General features: G+C 57.4%; 1 protein-coding gene across 1 annotated transcript; it reads right to left on the bottom strand.

The window, feature by feature from the left end:
- Positions 1-791: 791 nt before the first annotated feature.
- Positions 792-13,254, bottom strand: EPS8L1 (EPS8 like 1). The gene is made up of 20 exons (XM_057711869.1): positions 13,153-13,254; positions 12,650-12,702; positions 11,192-11,232; positions 10,857-10,915; positions 10,104-10,265; positions 9,640-9,789; positions 8,985-9,067; positions 8,351-8,612; positions 7,964-8,090; positions 7,663-7,751; positions 7,493-7,567; positions 7,246-7,394; positions 5,896-6,037; positions 5,761-5,789; positions 2,880-3,009; positions 2,658-2,771; positions 2,233-2,455; positions 1,874-2,048; positions 1,333-1,465; positions 792-1,243 (listed from the first exon to the last, which is right to left on the bottom strand). The coding sequence occupies exons 1-20, from the start codon at positions 13,237-13,239 to the stop codon at positions 1,157-1,159; spliced, it is 2,370 nt and encodes a 789-aa protein (XP_057567852.1). The 5' UTR covers positions 13,240-13,254; the 3' UTR covers positions 792-1,156.
- Between the last annotated feature and the right edge of the window lie 1,797 nt (positions 13,255-15,051).

Genomic DNA, 15,051 nt, shown 5'->3' with positions numbered 1-15,051 from the left:
ATAGAGGCCGCGCTCCAGGTGGAGAGGCCCGCAGGAACTGGTTGGGGTGGGGAGCGGGGCCTGTCAGGGGGCGTTCTGGGGAAGTAGGAGAAGCGTCCAGTATGAACGAGGTTGGGATCCAAAGAAAACCAGTCCCAAACCAGCCTCTCCAGCCACCCAGATGATGGGAAAAAGTTGCTAGCTGGCCAGAGGGAAGAGGAACTGGTTGTTCCTGAGGAGGTAGGAAGCTTCCTGTTAGGCTGTCTCACAGGATGAAGAATGGCCAGGAAGCCTGTGACATGTTCAGGAGGCAGCCACTTCTCTGTAGCTGGACCTCTGGCTGGAGGTGAGGGACAAGGTGTGGAAGTGGATGCTGGCAGACTAACCTGGGGGATGAGGGCAGGCTTTTCTAAAGAGGGTATTTGAACTGGGTCGGGACAGCTGAATATGAGTTCAACAGGCGGAGACTCGTTCCAGCCACCAGAAGCTAGCAGTTGTTAAAACCCCAGTGGTTGAAGGGCTTTGGGGAGTGTGTGGAAAAGGGCAGGACCAGAATGCATGGGGCACAAAGGAGGTGAGAGATGAGGTTGGAGAGAGAGGGACAAAACCACTCAGGACCTCAAACACCTGGCTATGGGGCTAAGACGGTGATGGGGAGCCAGGAAAGGGTTTTGAGCAGGGGGTGGACTGGGACATTGGGTGTTCAGAAGATCCCTCTGGAGTGAACTAGAGGATAGACTGGCGGCTGGGAGGTCAGGAGGAAGCCTGAGTCGGAGCCCCAGGGAGGGAGAGGAGGATTCAGGAAAAGAAACCAAAGAGAGTGGGGACATCTCCTGTATTCCTTTTCTGGGAGGCTGTAGCTGGGGTGAGAGGCAGATTCCTGGCCGCTGGTACCCGGTTGGAGAAGGGACAGAAGTTGACACCACCTACTGAGAGGAGGCTGTTTATAGACCGGGCAGCATTACCACATTGCACAGGGCTTCCCCTAAATTGTCTATGCCCGCTCTGGGCCACTCCAAGCGCTCCCTCAGGAGACTCCAGCAAGGACGGGGTAAGACCGCGGCTGGAACAGGTCGGCGATCCCCGGAGGGATCTACTTCCATGGGTGGGGACAGTCTGCAGAGTCCGTTCTCTCGCGGGGCTGCCTCGAAACTTTTAGCGGAGGGGCGAGTAAGGATCAAATGACTTCCGTTCCCACCTCCTCTTCCATCCTCTTCTTCTGCTTCTTCATCACCGCCTCCAGCTCTGATACTTTTTCTTCGTCCTGGAGGGCGGGGCGGAAGTCAGGACCTTGGCGTCCGAGCCCTCAGCGCCCTCCGGGGTCCGGGCCCGGGGACGAGCGTCCCGGCTCACCTCCAGCAGCGAGCGCCGCACCGTGACCTGGCTGTACACGCGCGCCCCCTCCTCGGGGCTCAGCGCCCGGAACTTCTCCTTCTGCAGCGAGAACAGCTGCGCGCCTGTCAGCGCGCCCACCGCGGCCACGGTCCTGAGCAGAGGCCCGAGGGCAAGGTCAAGGCTGCCGGCCTATCACGGCTCAAGCCTCCGCAGCCCCACCAACCACTTGACTCCCGCCCAGCCCTTTGTCCAATCAGAGCACCACTCTAGCTCTCAAGCCGGACGGGGGGGGGGGGGGTTGGGCGAAGGATGGGGGGGCCGCTGCGGAAGACTCCTGAATCCCCGTCTACCAATCGTAGCGCTCCAGGGGGGGCGGGGTTACGCGTAGAATCCAATCAGGGCCTGGAAAGGCATGCCAATCACAGCCTGACCGGCCCCCCCCCACTTTGGACCAATCCCGATCCCCCGTGGTCTGCCGCGCCCCCTCCGGGCCAATCAGAGCGTTCCGCTTCTAGCGCAGGTTATCTCAGGGGGCCTAGCCGGCACCTGCCGCACTCACCCTGAACTAAAGCCCTTGGCCTGCAGCCAGGCGCGGACCTCTGAGGCGCTGGAGCGCGGGCTAAGCTGCGGCTCCGGGGTGCGGGGCCCAGGGGCTGCGCGGATGGGGCCCGTGAGGCCCTGGGCCAGGCGTGCCTGCAGCTCCTCGTTGATACTGAGCATCTGGGAGAACTTCTCTGCAGGCGGGAAACCGGGGGGAAGGGCGGACTCAGGGCGAAAGGCCCTGGGCCCAGAAGGTCAGGGGACCTCCAGCGTCCTCGTGATGGGTCGGGAGTCCGCTCACTCTTTATGAGCCTCGGTTTCTCTGCCTGGAAAGCGAGGCAAGGACCGCTCGCTCGAAGGGGTGCCCCCACCACTCACCCTTCTTGCCAGAGTCCGAGTTGTTGAGGCTTTCGCAGCTGTCCCAGGGAGACCGAGCCGGAGCCGGAGCCTGGGTCTGCGGTGGTCGGGGTCGGGGAGCCGGGGCCAGGGCCGGCGCTGGTAGGGGAGGGGGAGCCGGAGCCAGGACTGGCGCAGGTGGGGGAGGGGGAGTCGGAGCCGGGGCTGACATTGGTGGTGGAGGGGGAAAGGGAGTGCTATTCTCCTAAAGAGCGGAAAAAGCGGAGAGCACCTGGATCAGAAGGACTGAGTCCCAGTCCCTTCGCCTGGAGGTAAATTTCTGAATCCCCAGTCACTTCCTCTGCCAGTGACTTTGACCCCTTATCCCCCATGCCCCTTGTTCCCAGGGTCCAGGATCTGACCCCAGCCCCTCTTCCCTCAAGACCCAGGAGTCGGCCCTGGCTCACCAGGCTGCGGCCGCCCTGCGGCCCCGGGTGGGGTGTCAGGATATTATAGGGTACATATCCCTCCTGCCCCCGCTGGTCCCGAACCTTCCACCACTTGCGCTGGTCATCCAGGACCTGGAAGAGGCACAGGGGAGGGTTCAGAGGCTGCGTCTGTAGCTAGAGCTGGGTGAACTCCAACCCCTCAGCCACCACCCCCCCCCCGCCGCCCCCCACTCCCCTGACCTCTAGTATGTCCCACTGCTTGACGGGCAGCTCGCTGCTGTTGCGCGCCTGGAAGTCATAATTACTTAGGACCCACTTTCCCGCCGGCTCTGGCCCCGGGGGCTCAGCTTCTGGTTCCTGGTCTTGGTGACTGAGGAGAAAGGGAAGGGTTGGGGAGTAAAGAGGCAGCCTTACCCCCCAACCTGTGCTGGGCTGTAGGGTGTTGGTGTCAGCTGGGGTTAAAGCCAAGCAGGGATCAAGGCGGGGGGGGGGGGGGGGGCGGGTTAATACTGTTAACAGAGGTTTGAAATTGGAATACCAGTTTGAATATACAGTAAAACCTTGGATTGCGAGTAACTTGTTCTGCGAGTGTTCCGCAAGACGAGCAAACATTTCTAATAAATTTTAATTTGATAAACCAGCGGTGTCTTGCAATACGAGTAGTACGTGATGCCAAACGTCACACGATCAGCCAATGGAGCTGACCACCGACAAACAGATGGATCCGCATCGCGAGCAACAGCAAGAGGTTATGGAGGAGATCTCCTCTGCAGAGAAGGAGGAGAAAACGGCGGAGGAATACCTCACTTCAAATGAGATTAGGGAGACGTGTGAAATGTGGGAAACAATGCAAAATTTTGTAGAAAAGCACCACCCAATAAGCCTGTAGCAGTGCGAGCGATGAATCTGTGTAACGACAATGCAGTGTCACATTTCCGCAAAATCCTCAAAAGGAGGCAAAAGCAAGTGTCATTGGATAGGTTCCTTGCTAAAATTGCACGAAAAGAAAAAGATTCCATTGAGCCAACAGACAGCAATGATTCCGTTAGCGATAGTGAAAGTCCTCCTACACAATAACCCTCCTCTCTTGTCTCCCTCTCACCAGCCATGAAGGTTTTAAAAGGTAAGTGCAGGTTAATTTGTTTATTTTTCTTTATATTTTGTATTTTCTTTATTATTTTGTATTATATTACAGTATTGTAATCATTTTTATATGAATATTTTTGGGTTGTGGAACGAATCATCTGAGTTACCATTATTTCTTATGGGGAAATTTGCTTTGAAATACAAGTGCTTTGGATTACAAGCATGTTTCCAGAATGAATTATGCTCGCAAACCAAGGTTTTACTGTATTGTGCTTCTTATGTACGTGCCTGGCACCATGCAGTAAGCACATGGTATAAGTACTAGCATCAGCTCCATTTTATAGATGAGAACATTCAGGCTCAGAGAAATAAAATCACTTTCCCCAGATCATACAGCTAGAGACAGCTACTATTTATTGAGCATCTACTACGTACTGGACTCATGTATAATGATACATCATAAGCATAATAGAAACAACAGTTAACACACAGCACTTACTACATGCCAGACACAGTTCAAAGTCTGTTACGTGTATTAATTGATTTGATACTAGAGACAACCCTTGGTAGAGCCATGAGTTTGGACCCCCTATTTCCTTTCTGCCCCCAGAGACCCAATTATTGGTCTTCATTTTACCAGAGGAGAGGAACAGTGATATAAAGTGACACAGTGATGTAAACGTCACAGAGCAAGAAAGAGGTGTAGTCAGACTGGGCCCCAGGCAGGCTGGCCCCAGAGCTCATGTCCTGAGTTATTCCATTCTACTTGCACACAGCTGGCTGTGAACCTGAGTGCACCCATGACTGTAAGCTCTTAACTGCTAGCCTGTACAACCTCACAGACCTCTCACTCTTTTAGGGAGGGATTATTATTATTTCCATTTTCCCTCCACAAAGCACTTGAAGTGCAAAAAAAAAAAAAAAAAAGTTAAAAGTTGTGGGTGTCAAGCTCAAGATTTAGAAGCGCAGGGAGAGGGGGGTCCGCTAGACCAGGCAGCTGGGGGGAGGGTGAGCAGACTTTTAGCTCCGACACCCCAGTAAAAGGCACCTCAGCCCGAATCAGGCCTACCTGTGCAAGGGAGAGGGGGGTCTTCAGGGCCGAGGCACCCCCTGTGTGGGGCCGGCAGCCCCCAGCACGCCGCCTCTGCCGAGACTCTGCCGAGCCCTCACCCAGACCCCCTTCCGCTCCTCCAGACCTGCTGCTTTGTTTTCTTCTTATCCCCCATGGCTTCCCTCCCATCTGCCCCTGACTTGCCCAGGGAATCCTGGTTCCTCTAGGCCCTTCTTCCCTCAGGACCCAAGAGTCTGCAGCCCCATTGCTTGTTGGAACTATGAACTTGCATCCCCAGTTCTTTCCTCCTCCAGAAACCTAGCAGTCCAGATCTCAAGCTCTAATTTCCTCTACATTTTAATGCTTAAAAGTTCAGGGACTGAGACAATTGCTTTCGAACCTTGGGAAAGCGAAGATCCAGCCTCCCAGCCTTTACCTCTCTCAGGAGCCCAGAGATACTACCACTTCATAACTTTCCTGGAAACTTGCCCCTTGTCCCTTTAAGTCGCAAGCCTACTTCCCTGGATCTCCAAAGTCCTAAGCACCAGACGAGCTCTTCTTCAAAACCCAAATGTTCAATTCCCCAGACTCTTCTCTCCAACACCCAGGACTCTGTCCTCACAGGGACCCAGGCAGGGAGCTTCTCAGGCGCTGGGAAACCAAACTGCCTTCTTCTAGACCTTTGGGGATCCAGGGATCCTTCTTAGACTTTACCCACTCCCAGCACCCTCCTCCCTTAGACCCTGCAATCTGAGCCTCCAGTTCCCTCCTCCCTTGGACCCAGAACTCTGGGCCCCACTCCCTCCCTCCCTGATCCTCCCCCCCTCCCAGCCCCAGCCCCTGCCTCATCGCCACCTCACCCACCTGCGAAGAGCCGGGAAGACAAAAGGAAAAAGAAAAAAGGGGAAAAGGAGTCAGCACTGGGAGCCCCCAGGACATACCCCTCCTGGACCCCACGGACTCCACTCACCCATTGACACTCACCCATTGACAGCGACCTGGGGAGCGCTTTGCTGCAGGAGATGAGAGCAGTAGGTCAGGTGGGGCCCGGCCTGCACCCCAGAATTCCCAGTCATGGCCCCTCTGTGTCACCTGGGGAAGCTTAAGCTAAGGGCTCACCTGCCAGCGCCGCCGCTCATGCTGTAGTTGCTTCTCTACTGGGTCCTCCCAGGCGCAGCCCTGTGGGTCCATGGCTGAGGGCTCCCAGCCGCTGTAGAACTCAGGTCTGTATGGAGGTCCCTCCTCTAGGGGCAGCTCCATCCTGAGGCCAAGGAGGGGCCGAGGGCTCAGGGATCCTGCTCTGACCTCCAACTTGGCCCTGTCAGTAACCTCACGAAGTTTTCCCTCTTTTCTTAAGCCTCGTTGTATCCCAACAATTGTAAACTTGCCTTTTTTTTTGCCAAGCCCCGCGCCTGACTCTAAGCTGCATCCACGACATCAACTATATTTGTAAATACCCTGACTCCACTCTTGCTCCGCCCCGTCCTCCGAATCTCACCTCTGATTCCAAACCGGGTTTCTAGCTACACACAACCCGCCCCTTTCCCCTAAGCCCAGCATCTAGCTCTGCACCTACTCCCTTGAAGCTCTCAGCCTCCAAGTGCACAGACTGTGGCCCCTTTCCAAAAACACATTTCAAGTTTCCTAAGCCTGCCCCTTCGGTATAGCCCCGCCCCATTCCTCTAAGCCCGCCCTTGCCCTGTGGGTCCACCCCGTTGCTCTAAGTCCTGCTTTTTATTCCGGTTCTAGCTCTGGTTCAGTCATCATTATTATTATTATTGTTGTTGTTGTTTACTATTTTTTGGCCACGCTGCGTAGCTTGTGAGATGCCAGTTCCCCGACCAGGGATTGAACCCGGTCCCTCGTCAGTGAAAGCGCTGAGTCCTAACCCCTGGACCGCCAGGGAATTCCTTCCTCCTTCCTTCCTCCCTCCCTCCCCTCCTTCCTTCCTTCTTTTTAAATCATGCTACCAAAAAAACCTAACTTTAAGATTTATTTTTGCAACTTTTTTAAACAGAGAAAACAACACACTCCTTGGGGAAAGGTGAGGGATTGAGAGGACAGGTCCTGGGTACAAATTATAACGACAGGGCCTGGAGTTGATATGAGTGCCTAGGAGAGAACCACGGGCACGGCCCAGCAGACTGTTTCACAGGACACGCAAAGCTGCTGGTCTTTCCTCCAGTCGGATCCTGGCATTTGTCTTAGTCCCACCTGAACTTCAATTTCTTTGGCGAGACCCTCTAACTAAGCCCCACAACTAACCTTCCCTCCTAGACCTGTCTTTCCAACAGCCCCGCCCCTCCCTCCCCGCCCCGCCCCTAAATCACCACGCCTCCTGCCTCCCAACCCCGCCCCAAGCCACCACGCCTCCTGCTTCCCAGCCCTGTTCCTCCCATCACAAGGCCCGCAGCCTCCCAGCCCCGCCCTAAACCACCACGCCCCCTGCGTCCCAGCCCCGCCCCTCACCCAGGGCGGGTCCAGGCATCCCCCAGCGAGGTCCAGAGCGTGTTTTCACGTTGGGTGACGTTGTCCCGCAGCAGCGCCACAGCCTCGGAAGTCAGATGCGGCCGCCGCACGCCGCTCGCCAACTGGGGGCCGCCCGAGGTGTCCACAATCTGGCAGGGGCGCAGGAGTGGGCAGGCTATCAGGCCTTCCTGGAGTGGAACCCTCCTGCCGCAGGCAGCCCTGAGGGCGAGGGCCGGGGGTGTCTCACCATCTGCAGGGGTGCGAACAGGGAGTGCAGCAGCTCCGCGGAGGACGGGTTGGCGATGTTGCCGCGCAGCCGGGCCTGCGAAGCCGGGGAGGTGCTGGGGTTAGCGCGCGGGCAGGTCAGGTTTGCTACTCCCCTCGCCCCCTGGCGCCCCGGGATGGACGCGTCCTCACCAGCAGGCTGAAGGCGTACTTGATTTTCTGAAGCACGTCGGTGTACTCGGCCTCTGAGGGCTGCTTAGCCCGCAGCGTCAGGAGGCCCTCTGTGGGCGGAGGGGCGGGCGCGGTGACGGGCGACACGAGGACAGCGCCGGACAGGGTCAGAGAGAGAGCGGGAGACCCAGTGAGATCGCGATAGGGAGTCAAACGGGCAGGGCGTGCAAGGGGAGGCTCAAGGGAGAGGGGATGTTTGGGAGTGGCCAGGGAGAGCCGGGGAGGGGGTGTTCAGGATTCCCACTCGGTGGCGCCCCCTCACCCCCGGCCTCCCGGTGCCGGGTCCTGCGGCTGCGCTCTCGGTGCTCCAGCACTCGGGTCGCCTCGGCGGACTTCTGCAGCCTCAATATGAAGCTCTCCACGTCGTCGAACACGTGGTTCAGGATGTCCTGGGGGGCGGAGCAGGGGGATGCGTGGGACCCCTGAATCCCGGACCCTCGTCCCCCCGTCCAAGCCCCCTCAAACCAAGAGCGCTTAGGCACACTCAGGCCAGGCCACGCCCCCTGATGCTTGACTCTGCCCCCATTCTGTCACCGCCGGCCTCAGCGCAAGAAGTCTGACCAAGTCCCCAGAAGCAAGCCCCGCCCCCCAACGGAAGATTCACACCTGCCGCCGGTCCCGCCTCTGGCCCTAGCCCCGCCTCGCTCACCACCTCCCGCTCCGCCTGCAGACTGGCCAGGTCCGGGCCGCGGGGGTCCAGGTCCCGAGAGGCTGGGTCGGCGCTGCTGCAGACCTCCGCCCGGCCGGGCCTTCGCTTCTCTTGCGCCTCTGGGATGGGCTCCGCCTGGGGTCGCCCGCGGCCCGCGGCCGGCTCCACCGTGCTGATCGCGGCGCGGACCGAAGGGCGGTGCTGCAGGGGTGCGGTCTCGGCGGCGGGCGAGGGGTGGCGCTGCAGCTCCTTTCGCGTGGCCCTGCGGGGGAAGAAGGGGAAACTGAGTCTGGGCACAGCGAGGGGTCCAGGGAGGGGAGAAATTCGGGGCTTCAGTCCAAAGGGGTCAAACCTAGGCTCACAGTGGTAGGGAGAAATCCCCTATATTGGGGGGGGGAGCACCTCTCTGGAGGGAAACTGAGGCAACGGGAGGAGAAACCGAGGGGAGTTGTACACTTGGTGTAGACAAGACTTGTAGCAGGGTATGTTTGACTCCATTTAAAACTCGTTCCGCTCTAGGCTAGTGGTACCAACCGATTTCGCGGATGGGGAGACTGAGGCCCAAAGAGGGGGAGCCGGCCCCCCAGAGACCTCCTCGTCCTTTCTCCCCCCGCTTCCAGTCCAGCCCCCTTACCTGAGCGCAGCCGCCCTGAGCTCCCCGCGGCCGGAGCGGTAGTTGAGCAGAGCCCCCTGGATGTCCTCTCGGATCAACTCCGCCTGTCAATCACGCCGTCAGGCCACGACCCCACCCCCCTCTGCCCGCCCAAGCGGCGCTCGGGATCCACCCCTCGGCTCTGCCCCAGACCACGTCCAGTCAGCACCAACGCGCTGCGCCCACGCCCCGGACTCATACCCAGGCCCTGAAACTGTCCCTGCCCTAGGCCACTCCGCCAGCCACGGGGGCCCCGTCCAGGCGGCACCTCGCCCCTAGACCACACTCACTCCCGTCCTAGTTCTGGCTGCTCCCCCGGACCCTCACTTCCCTGTTCTGTCCACCTTCTGTCCGAGCGCTTAGCCTCCGTCTCCATTCCGCACTCACGTTCTTTCCCGACCCTACGTCCAACCTGCCCCCAAACGCCCCTCCCTTCCAGAACTCCTCTCCGGGTCACGCCCCCTCCGCGGGTCCTGACGCCTCTTGGGCCGCAGACCTTGCCCCCAATCTTAGCGGTCCCGCCCCCCACCCGCGCTGGGCCTCCGGCTCCGGACTCCGCCCAGTTCCAGCTCCGCCCCTGGAATCCGCAGGGTCCCAGCCCCGACCCGGGGTTGCGGCCCTGACCCGGCTCGCTCACCCCCAGACGCAGGCCCTGGAAGAAGTGCACGTCGGGCTGCGTGCGCTCGGGCTCCTGACACACCAGCAGCAGCAGTGAGCAGCTCTGGCCCGGCGGTGTCACCGTGTCGCAGCGCACGATGGCGCTCAGCGGGTACGACTCCAGCTCCTCCTGTGGGGTGGGGGGTGGCACCGTGGGTAAACTGAGGCCCAGAGCCAAGGATACTCCTAAGTGATGACAGCAGTGCCAGCAGGTACAGGCACTGCGCAGGGCACCCCCCCAAGTTTCGAGGGTTAGGGATAACACCCCTGTTTCCTAGATGAGGCTAGCGAGCCTCAAAAAGAGGGGGGGGGTCTCTTGCCAAAGTTCCCAGAGGAGGGATGAGCAAGAGTCAGGATTCACACTCAGATTCCTGACGTCCCTGGGCTCTCCATGCCCCGGCCGCTCAGACCAGCCGCTCCTTCCACCCATGTGCCCCGTGGCACCTTGGAGACCGGGTCCAGCAGTGCCACGTGTTTGGGAGACACTTGCAACAGCATGTCCTGGGCCCAGACGCGGCCTTGGCTGTCCATGAGGGCCAGCTTGCGGGCGGCGTCCTCCACTGTGTGCACACCATCCTCCTCACCCAGGCAGAAGGTCACCAGGTGCTGGCACGGGCCATGGAGAAAGCAGTGAGTCCCAGGGTGAAGCCAGGTGGGCTCAGAATCCCCTGGAATCAGCCTTCCAGCCTGTGACTAACCACACCTCCTCCAGGAAGCCTTCCCGGATCCCCTGCTCCACCTCCTCCCAGTGCCCTTTGTGTGTCTTCCATCTGAATGACTAACACCTGGGTCTGGCTCTCCAGCTAGACCCCTGGAAGGCAGGGAAGGGTCTATATTATTTCTAGATCCTTCTAAGTACCTCTGCCTCCATGAGAGCACCTGGCACCTTTTGCTGGTACCTCTGGACCTTGTCTGACCCCTACTCATCCAGGATTGCATCTGATTTGTCTCTGAGATCCAACTGTCCCGCACAAGAGCTGGTGCAGAGGAAAAGTGGGCAGATTCAAGTGGCACTGAGTTCCTCCACTGAGTCCCTACATCTGATGCAAGGCAGAAGAAGTCCACTTTGCAGGTGAGCACACTGAGTTTCCCAAGTTCTTTCTGCTTGGAGGTCCAACTGCTTTCAACACCGGCATCTCCTCAGGCCTGCCTTTCCTCCCACAAGATTCCCCGTGGCAACAGGCACCCCAGACTCACATTGACTGGATAGTGGGAAACGTCGGCCATAACCTCAGTGGAGTAACGCTTCCTCTGTTCTGTTGGGGAAGAGAATGCTTGCAGAAGACCCAGCCCCCAGCCCTTCTCCCCCAAGACCCAGGAGTCCAATGGCCCCTCCTCCCTCAGACCCAGGAGTCCAATGGCCCCTCCTCCCTCAGACCCAGGAGTCCAGACCCCCAGCCCCTCCCCTCCAGACCCAGGAGTCCTGACCGCCAGCCCCCTCCTCCATCAGATCCAGGAGTTCAGGTCCTCAGTTACCTCCTCCCTCAGACCTAGTTTCTCTTGCCCTGAGGTTTTCTTGCCCCTAAACTCACCATAGATAGACTTGGCACTCCGTTTTGGGGAAGCTTCTGGGCTAGTGAAGGAAAAGAGAGGTGAGAGGGGCGGTGGGAACCGGGGGCAGATCACGGGGGTTTGAGTGCCAAGTAGAGCTTGTGAGCGCAGTGGGGAGGCATGGAGGGTTTTGAGCAGGGGAGGGCAGGGTCAGAGCTGGACTTCAATAAGACAAGTGTGGCAGTGGTTCTGGGTGGTGCTGGGGAGTGTGGTCTCTGCTGTCATACAGACCTGGGTTCGAATGCCCTGTCAGCTACTGCTTTGCTATAAGACCCTGGGTGGGAGACAATCTCTCCTGCTTCAGTTTCCCTTTCCGTAAGACAGGGGTTAGTTACCTAATAGCCTGCGTCTGGTAGGGCTCTTGGGCAAATTCAATGAGATGATGCAGTTGGAATGTTTTGCAGCCTCAGTGATTGTTATTATGATGATGATGATGATGCAAAGAGCTTAACACACAGTAGTTGCCCAATAAATGGCTTTTTTTTTTTTTTTTTTTTTTTTTTTTTTTTTTGCTGCACTGGCTTGGCTTGTAAGATGTCAGTTCCCTGACCAGGGATTCAACCTGAGCCATGGCAATGAAAGTACCAAATCCTAACCACTAGACTGCCAGGGAACTCCCAATAAACGGGATTTTTTTTTTTTTTACAATAGCATTAGTAGTGGGAGGAGATGGAAAGTTACCTTCTGCGTCTCCTACCCCCACAGGTCAGGTTCTTTTCAGCCAAATCCTTCTCTGTCTCTTGCCCTCCACCTCCTTTTCAAGGTCAGTTTCTCCGAGAATTCCTGAGTCCCCGTGTCCACAGAAATAACAGAAGCTCAGAGCTTGGTTGGGGTCGGGGATGAGAGATGAAGGATGAAAAACCCTTTCAGTCAAACCTCTGCCCCTCATCCTGCTCTCGTCAGTCAAATCTCCCCATAATTTGATTACCTCTGGGCTGGAGAACTCATTCCCTTCCATCTCCCATACAGCTATTCCCATGCTTCTCTCTTTGTCCTTCTCTTTGCTCAACTCCAGGAGACTTGGCCCTTTGTTAGAAACAGCCCTGAGTTTCTAGCAGAGAGTCAATATTTAATAATAAGAGAACGACAATAGCCTGGCAGTTCCCACGAGTTGAGCACCTGGTGTTGGTTAGATACTCTGCTAAGTCCTATATTTGCATTACCCTGTCAAGCTCTCAAAATTGGCCCTGTTTCACAGACGAGGGACTGAGGCTTGAAGAGGTGATGTCCTTTGGCCAGGGCCACACCGCTGCTGAAAGTTGGCACCTGGATTTGAACCCAGGTCTGTCCACTTGGGAGCAGGAAGGAGGCCGCTCAGACGGTCTTCAGAGTGTGCAGGCCTGCGCTGCTGGGAGTGCCTCCTGCTGGTGTGCATGCAAGCATGGGGGGAGGGCGAGGGGCCGGGGTGGGGGGGGGGGCTGTTGGACAGGGGTACTTACCCAGCGGTGGTGCTCATGGCGCCAAGAACTGGGAGCTCCTGCCACCCGGAGCCCTGGAAGCCAGCGAAGAGGTGAGGCCTGACCTGGTCGCAGGACCTATGAGTCCTGGCCTCAGCCCCTCCTCCCTCAGAACAGGAATCCAGGCCTCCAGCCCCTCCTCCTTCTGATTCAGATGTCCAGGCCCTCAGGGCCTTGTCCCTCAGACCAGGAATCTAGACCTGCAGGCCCTCCTCCCTCAGACCAGAAATCCAGGCCCCCAGCCCCTCCTCCCTCAGACCCAGGGGTCCAAGCCCCCAGCCCCTCCTCCCTCAGACCCAGGGGTCCAAGCCCCCAGCCCCTCCTCCCTCAGACCCAGGGGTCCGGCCCCCAGCCCCTCCTCCTTCACACCTAGTACACTGCCCCCCACCCCCCATTCCTCAGGGACCCATAGCTCGCTAATCTATGTGTACTCCATTTTCCTCTCTCTGTGCAAGGATCCTGTCTCCCCATCTCCCAGCCTTTACCTTCACAGGCACCCAGGAGCCCAGACTCAGAGCTCCTTGTCCCTTGGAACTAAAGGGTTTTGACCCCACGTCTCCCCAGAGAAACATTCATCCAATTCTTCAACCCCTGTGACCTCTTAGTCATCCTTTAGGTATTGGGATCCAGTCTTCCAGCCCTTAGCTCTTCAGACCTAGAGTTTAGTTCCCCCAGCCTTTCCTGTGTCTGGACCCCTGCTTCCCGCCCCCAGACCCAGTGGTCCCCACCTCCAGCCCCTCACTAGGACCCAGCTGTCTTACCTGGGCCCCTTCCTCACCTGCTGCTCAGGCTCTGTCAGATGGGAGGCTCTGAGCTCTTCTCTCCCTTCCAGACACGGGCCTCTCCTTCCTGCTGGCTCCCTGGGCCCTCCCTCCTCCGCATACCTGAGCACTCACCTGGTGCAGCCCTGCTGGAGTGGCCCCTGGGCGGGGCTGGCAGACAGACCCAGGGTGGGGGCTGGGATGTCCTCAGGGGAGCCAGAACCCTGGTTGTCTCCATCACAGCAGGAGACCAAGAACTACAGTAACTTGATGTCACACTCCTTCACGTTTCAGAATTACCCCCTTTGAGTTATCCTGGTGTCTGCAAAGTTGGGTGCTGCTTGTTTGTGGGCAGTGTGGAAGGGTGGGCTTTGAACCCGGGGCTGCCTTTCTGTCTCCAGGGCTGGTGTCCATCCTTGCTCTGTGCACACCTCCTCTCTGGAGTTCCTCTTCTCCACTGGCGCCCTCAGCCCCCAGCCACGCCCTTCCCTCTTTCTTTGGAAACATCCCTCAGTAATTCCTGATGACGATGACAGCTAAGACTCAATGCCCAGCACAGCTCCAAGGGCATCACAGAAATGAACAGTCTCCTCAGGCATAAAAGTCTCCTTTGGAGGACTTCCCCTGTGCCGTAGTCCTCCCTAACTGAGTTATACACACCGCTTCTTCCCCGAACCCAGTGAGGTGAGTGTTGGGCTGTCTCCATTTCACAGATGAGGAAACCGAGGCTCACAAGGGCGCAGAGACTTGCTCAAAGTTATACATGCAGTGACTGGTCTCCCTGCTCTCTTCCTCCCCTGATCCAGTCTCAATGCACCGACCCCATAGAAACCGAAGTCAGCTCACGTCACTCCACTCTCAGAAGCCTTCAGCGGGCTCCCCATTTCTCTGGATAAAAGAGAAGACCTTCGGTACCCTACCTCATCTCTTCCTTTGCTCCTTGAGTACTCAGATGCCATTCTGCCTCAGGGCCTTTGCACTTGCTGTACCCTTTGCCTGGAAAGCTCTTCTCATATCCTCATGGCTAAGACCCTCACCTTCTGCAGGGCTTTGTTCGGATGGCATCACCTCAGGGAGGCCTGGCTGGCCACCTTATTTAACATGGCAGCACCTCTGACCCTTCCCTCCTTCAGAGTCTCTTCCCCCCAGACCAACACTTAGTTTTTCTCCAGGTCATTTATCACCCTGTAACACACTGTATTTTCATTTTGTATAGTCTCCCCCATTAGAATGTAAACTTCATGCAGACAAAGACTGTACATTCCGTCCCCCAGTCTATCTGCAGCATATAGAATAGGGTCTTGCACGTCGTACATGACATTTGTTGAATTACTGAATTTTTGCATTTGGTGCACTCATGCATTATTGCTTCATTGAACACACGTTGACCCCACAGTCTATACTAAGCGAGGCTGGAAAGCAGAGAAGGCACATCCTTGTCCTGGATTGATGGGGAGGAAAGAACAGACAGAAAGAGAGAGAATCATATGGTATTGTGTGATGGCAAAGAGCCCAGGTGACTGTGGGTTTGAGTCGTGGCTTTGCCACTTAATAATTTTGGTAATACTTACTGTGTGCTTACATCCTCTTCTGAGTATGTTATATCTGTGTGTGTGTGTGTGT

This window comes from Hippopotamus amphibius, chromosome 16 (genome assembly GCF_030028045.1).
Source record: "Hippopotamus amphibius kiboko isolate mHipAmp2 chromosome 16, mHipAmp2.hap2, whole genome shotgun sequence".
In the NCBI taxonomy this organism is placed as follows: Eukaryota; Metazoa; Chordata; class Mammalia; order Artiodactyla; family Hippopotamidae; genus Hippopotamus; species Hippopotamus amphibius.
The sequence above is the reverse complement of the archived record's forward strand: the minus strand, read 5'-3'. Positions and strand labels throughout refer to the sequence as shown.

What these genes read in the sequence shown, in the direction of transcription:
- EPS8L1 (XM_057711869.1), bottom strand. Translation starts at nt 13,239, where the DNA reads ATGTTTCTCTGGGGAGACGTGGGGTCAAAACCCTTTAGTTCCAAGGGA. An exon ending in TTTCCCACTATCCAGTCAAT is followed by an intron (nt 10,266 to 10,856) that starts GTGAGTCTGGGG and finishes GGCCCGTGCCAG; the next exon opens with CACCTGGTGACCTTCTGCCT. An exon ending in CCCCAGGTCGCTGTCAATGG is followed by an intron (nt 3,010 to 5,760) that starts GTGAGTGTCAAT and finishes CTTTCTCCTCAG; the next exon opens with TCACCAAGACCAGGAACCAG.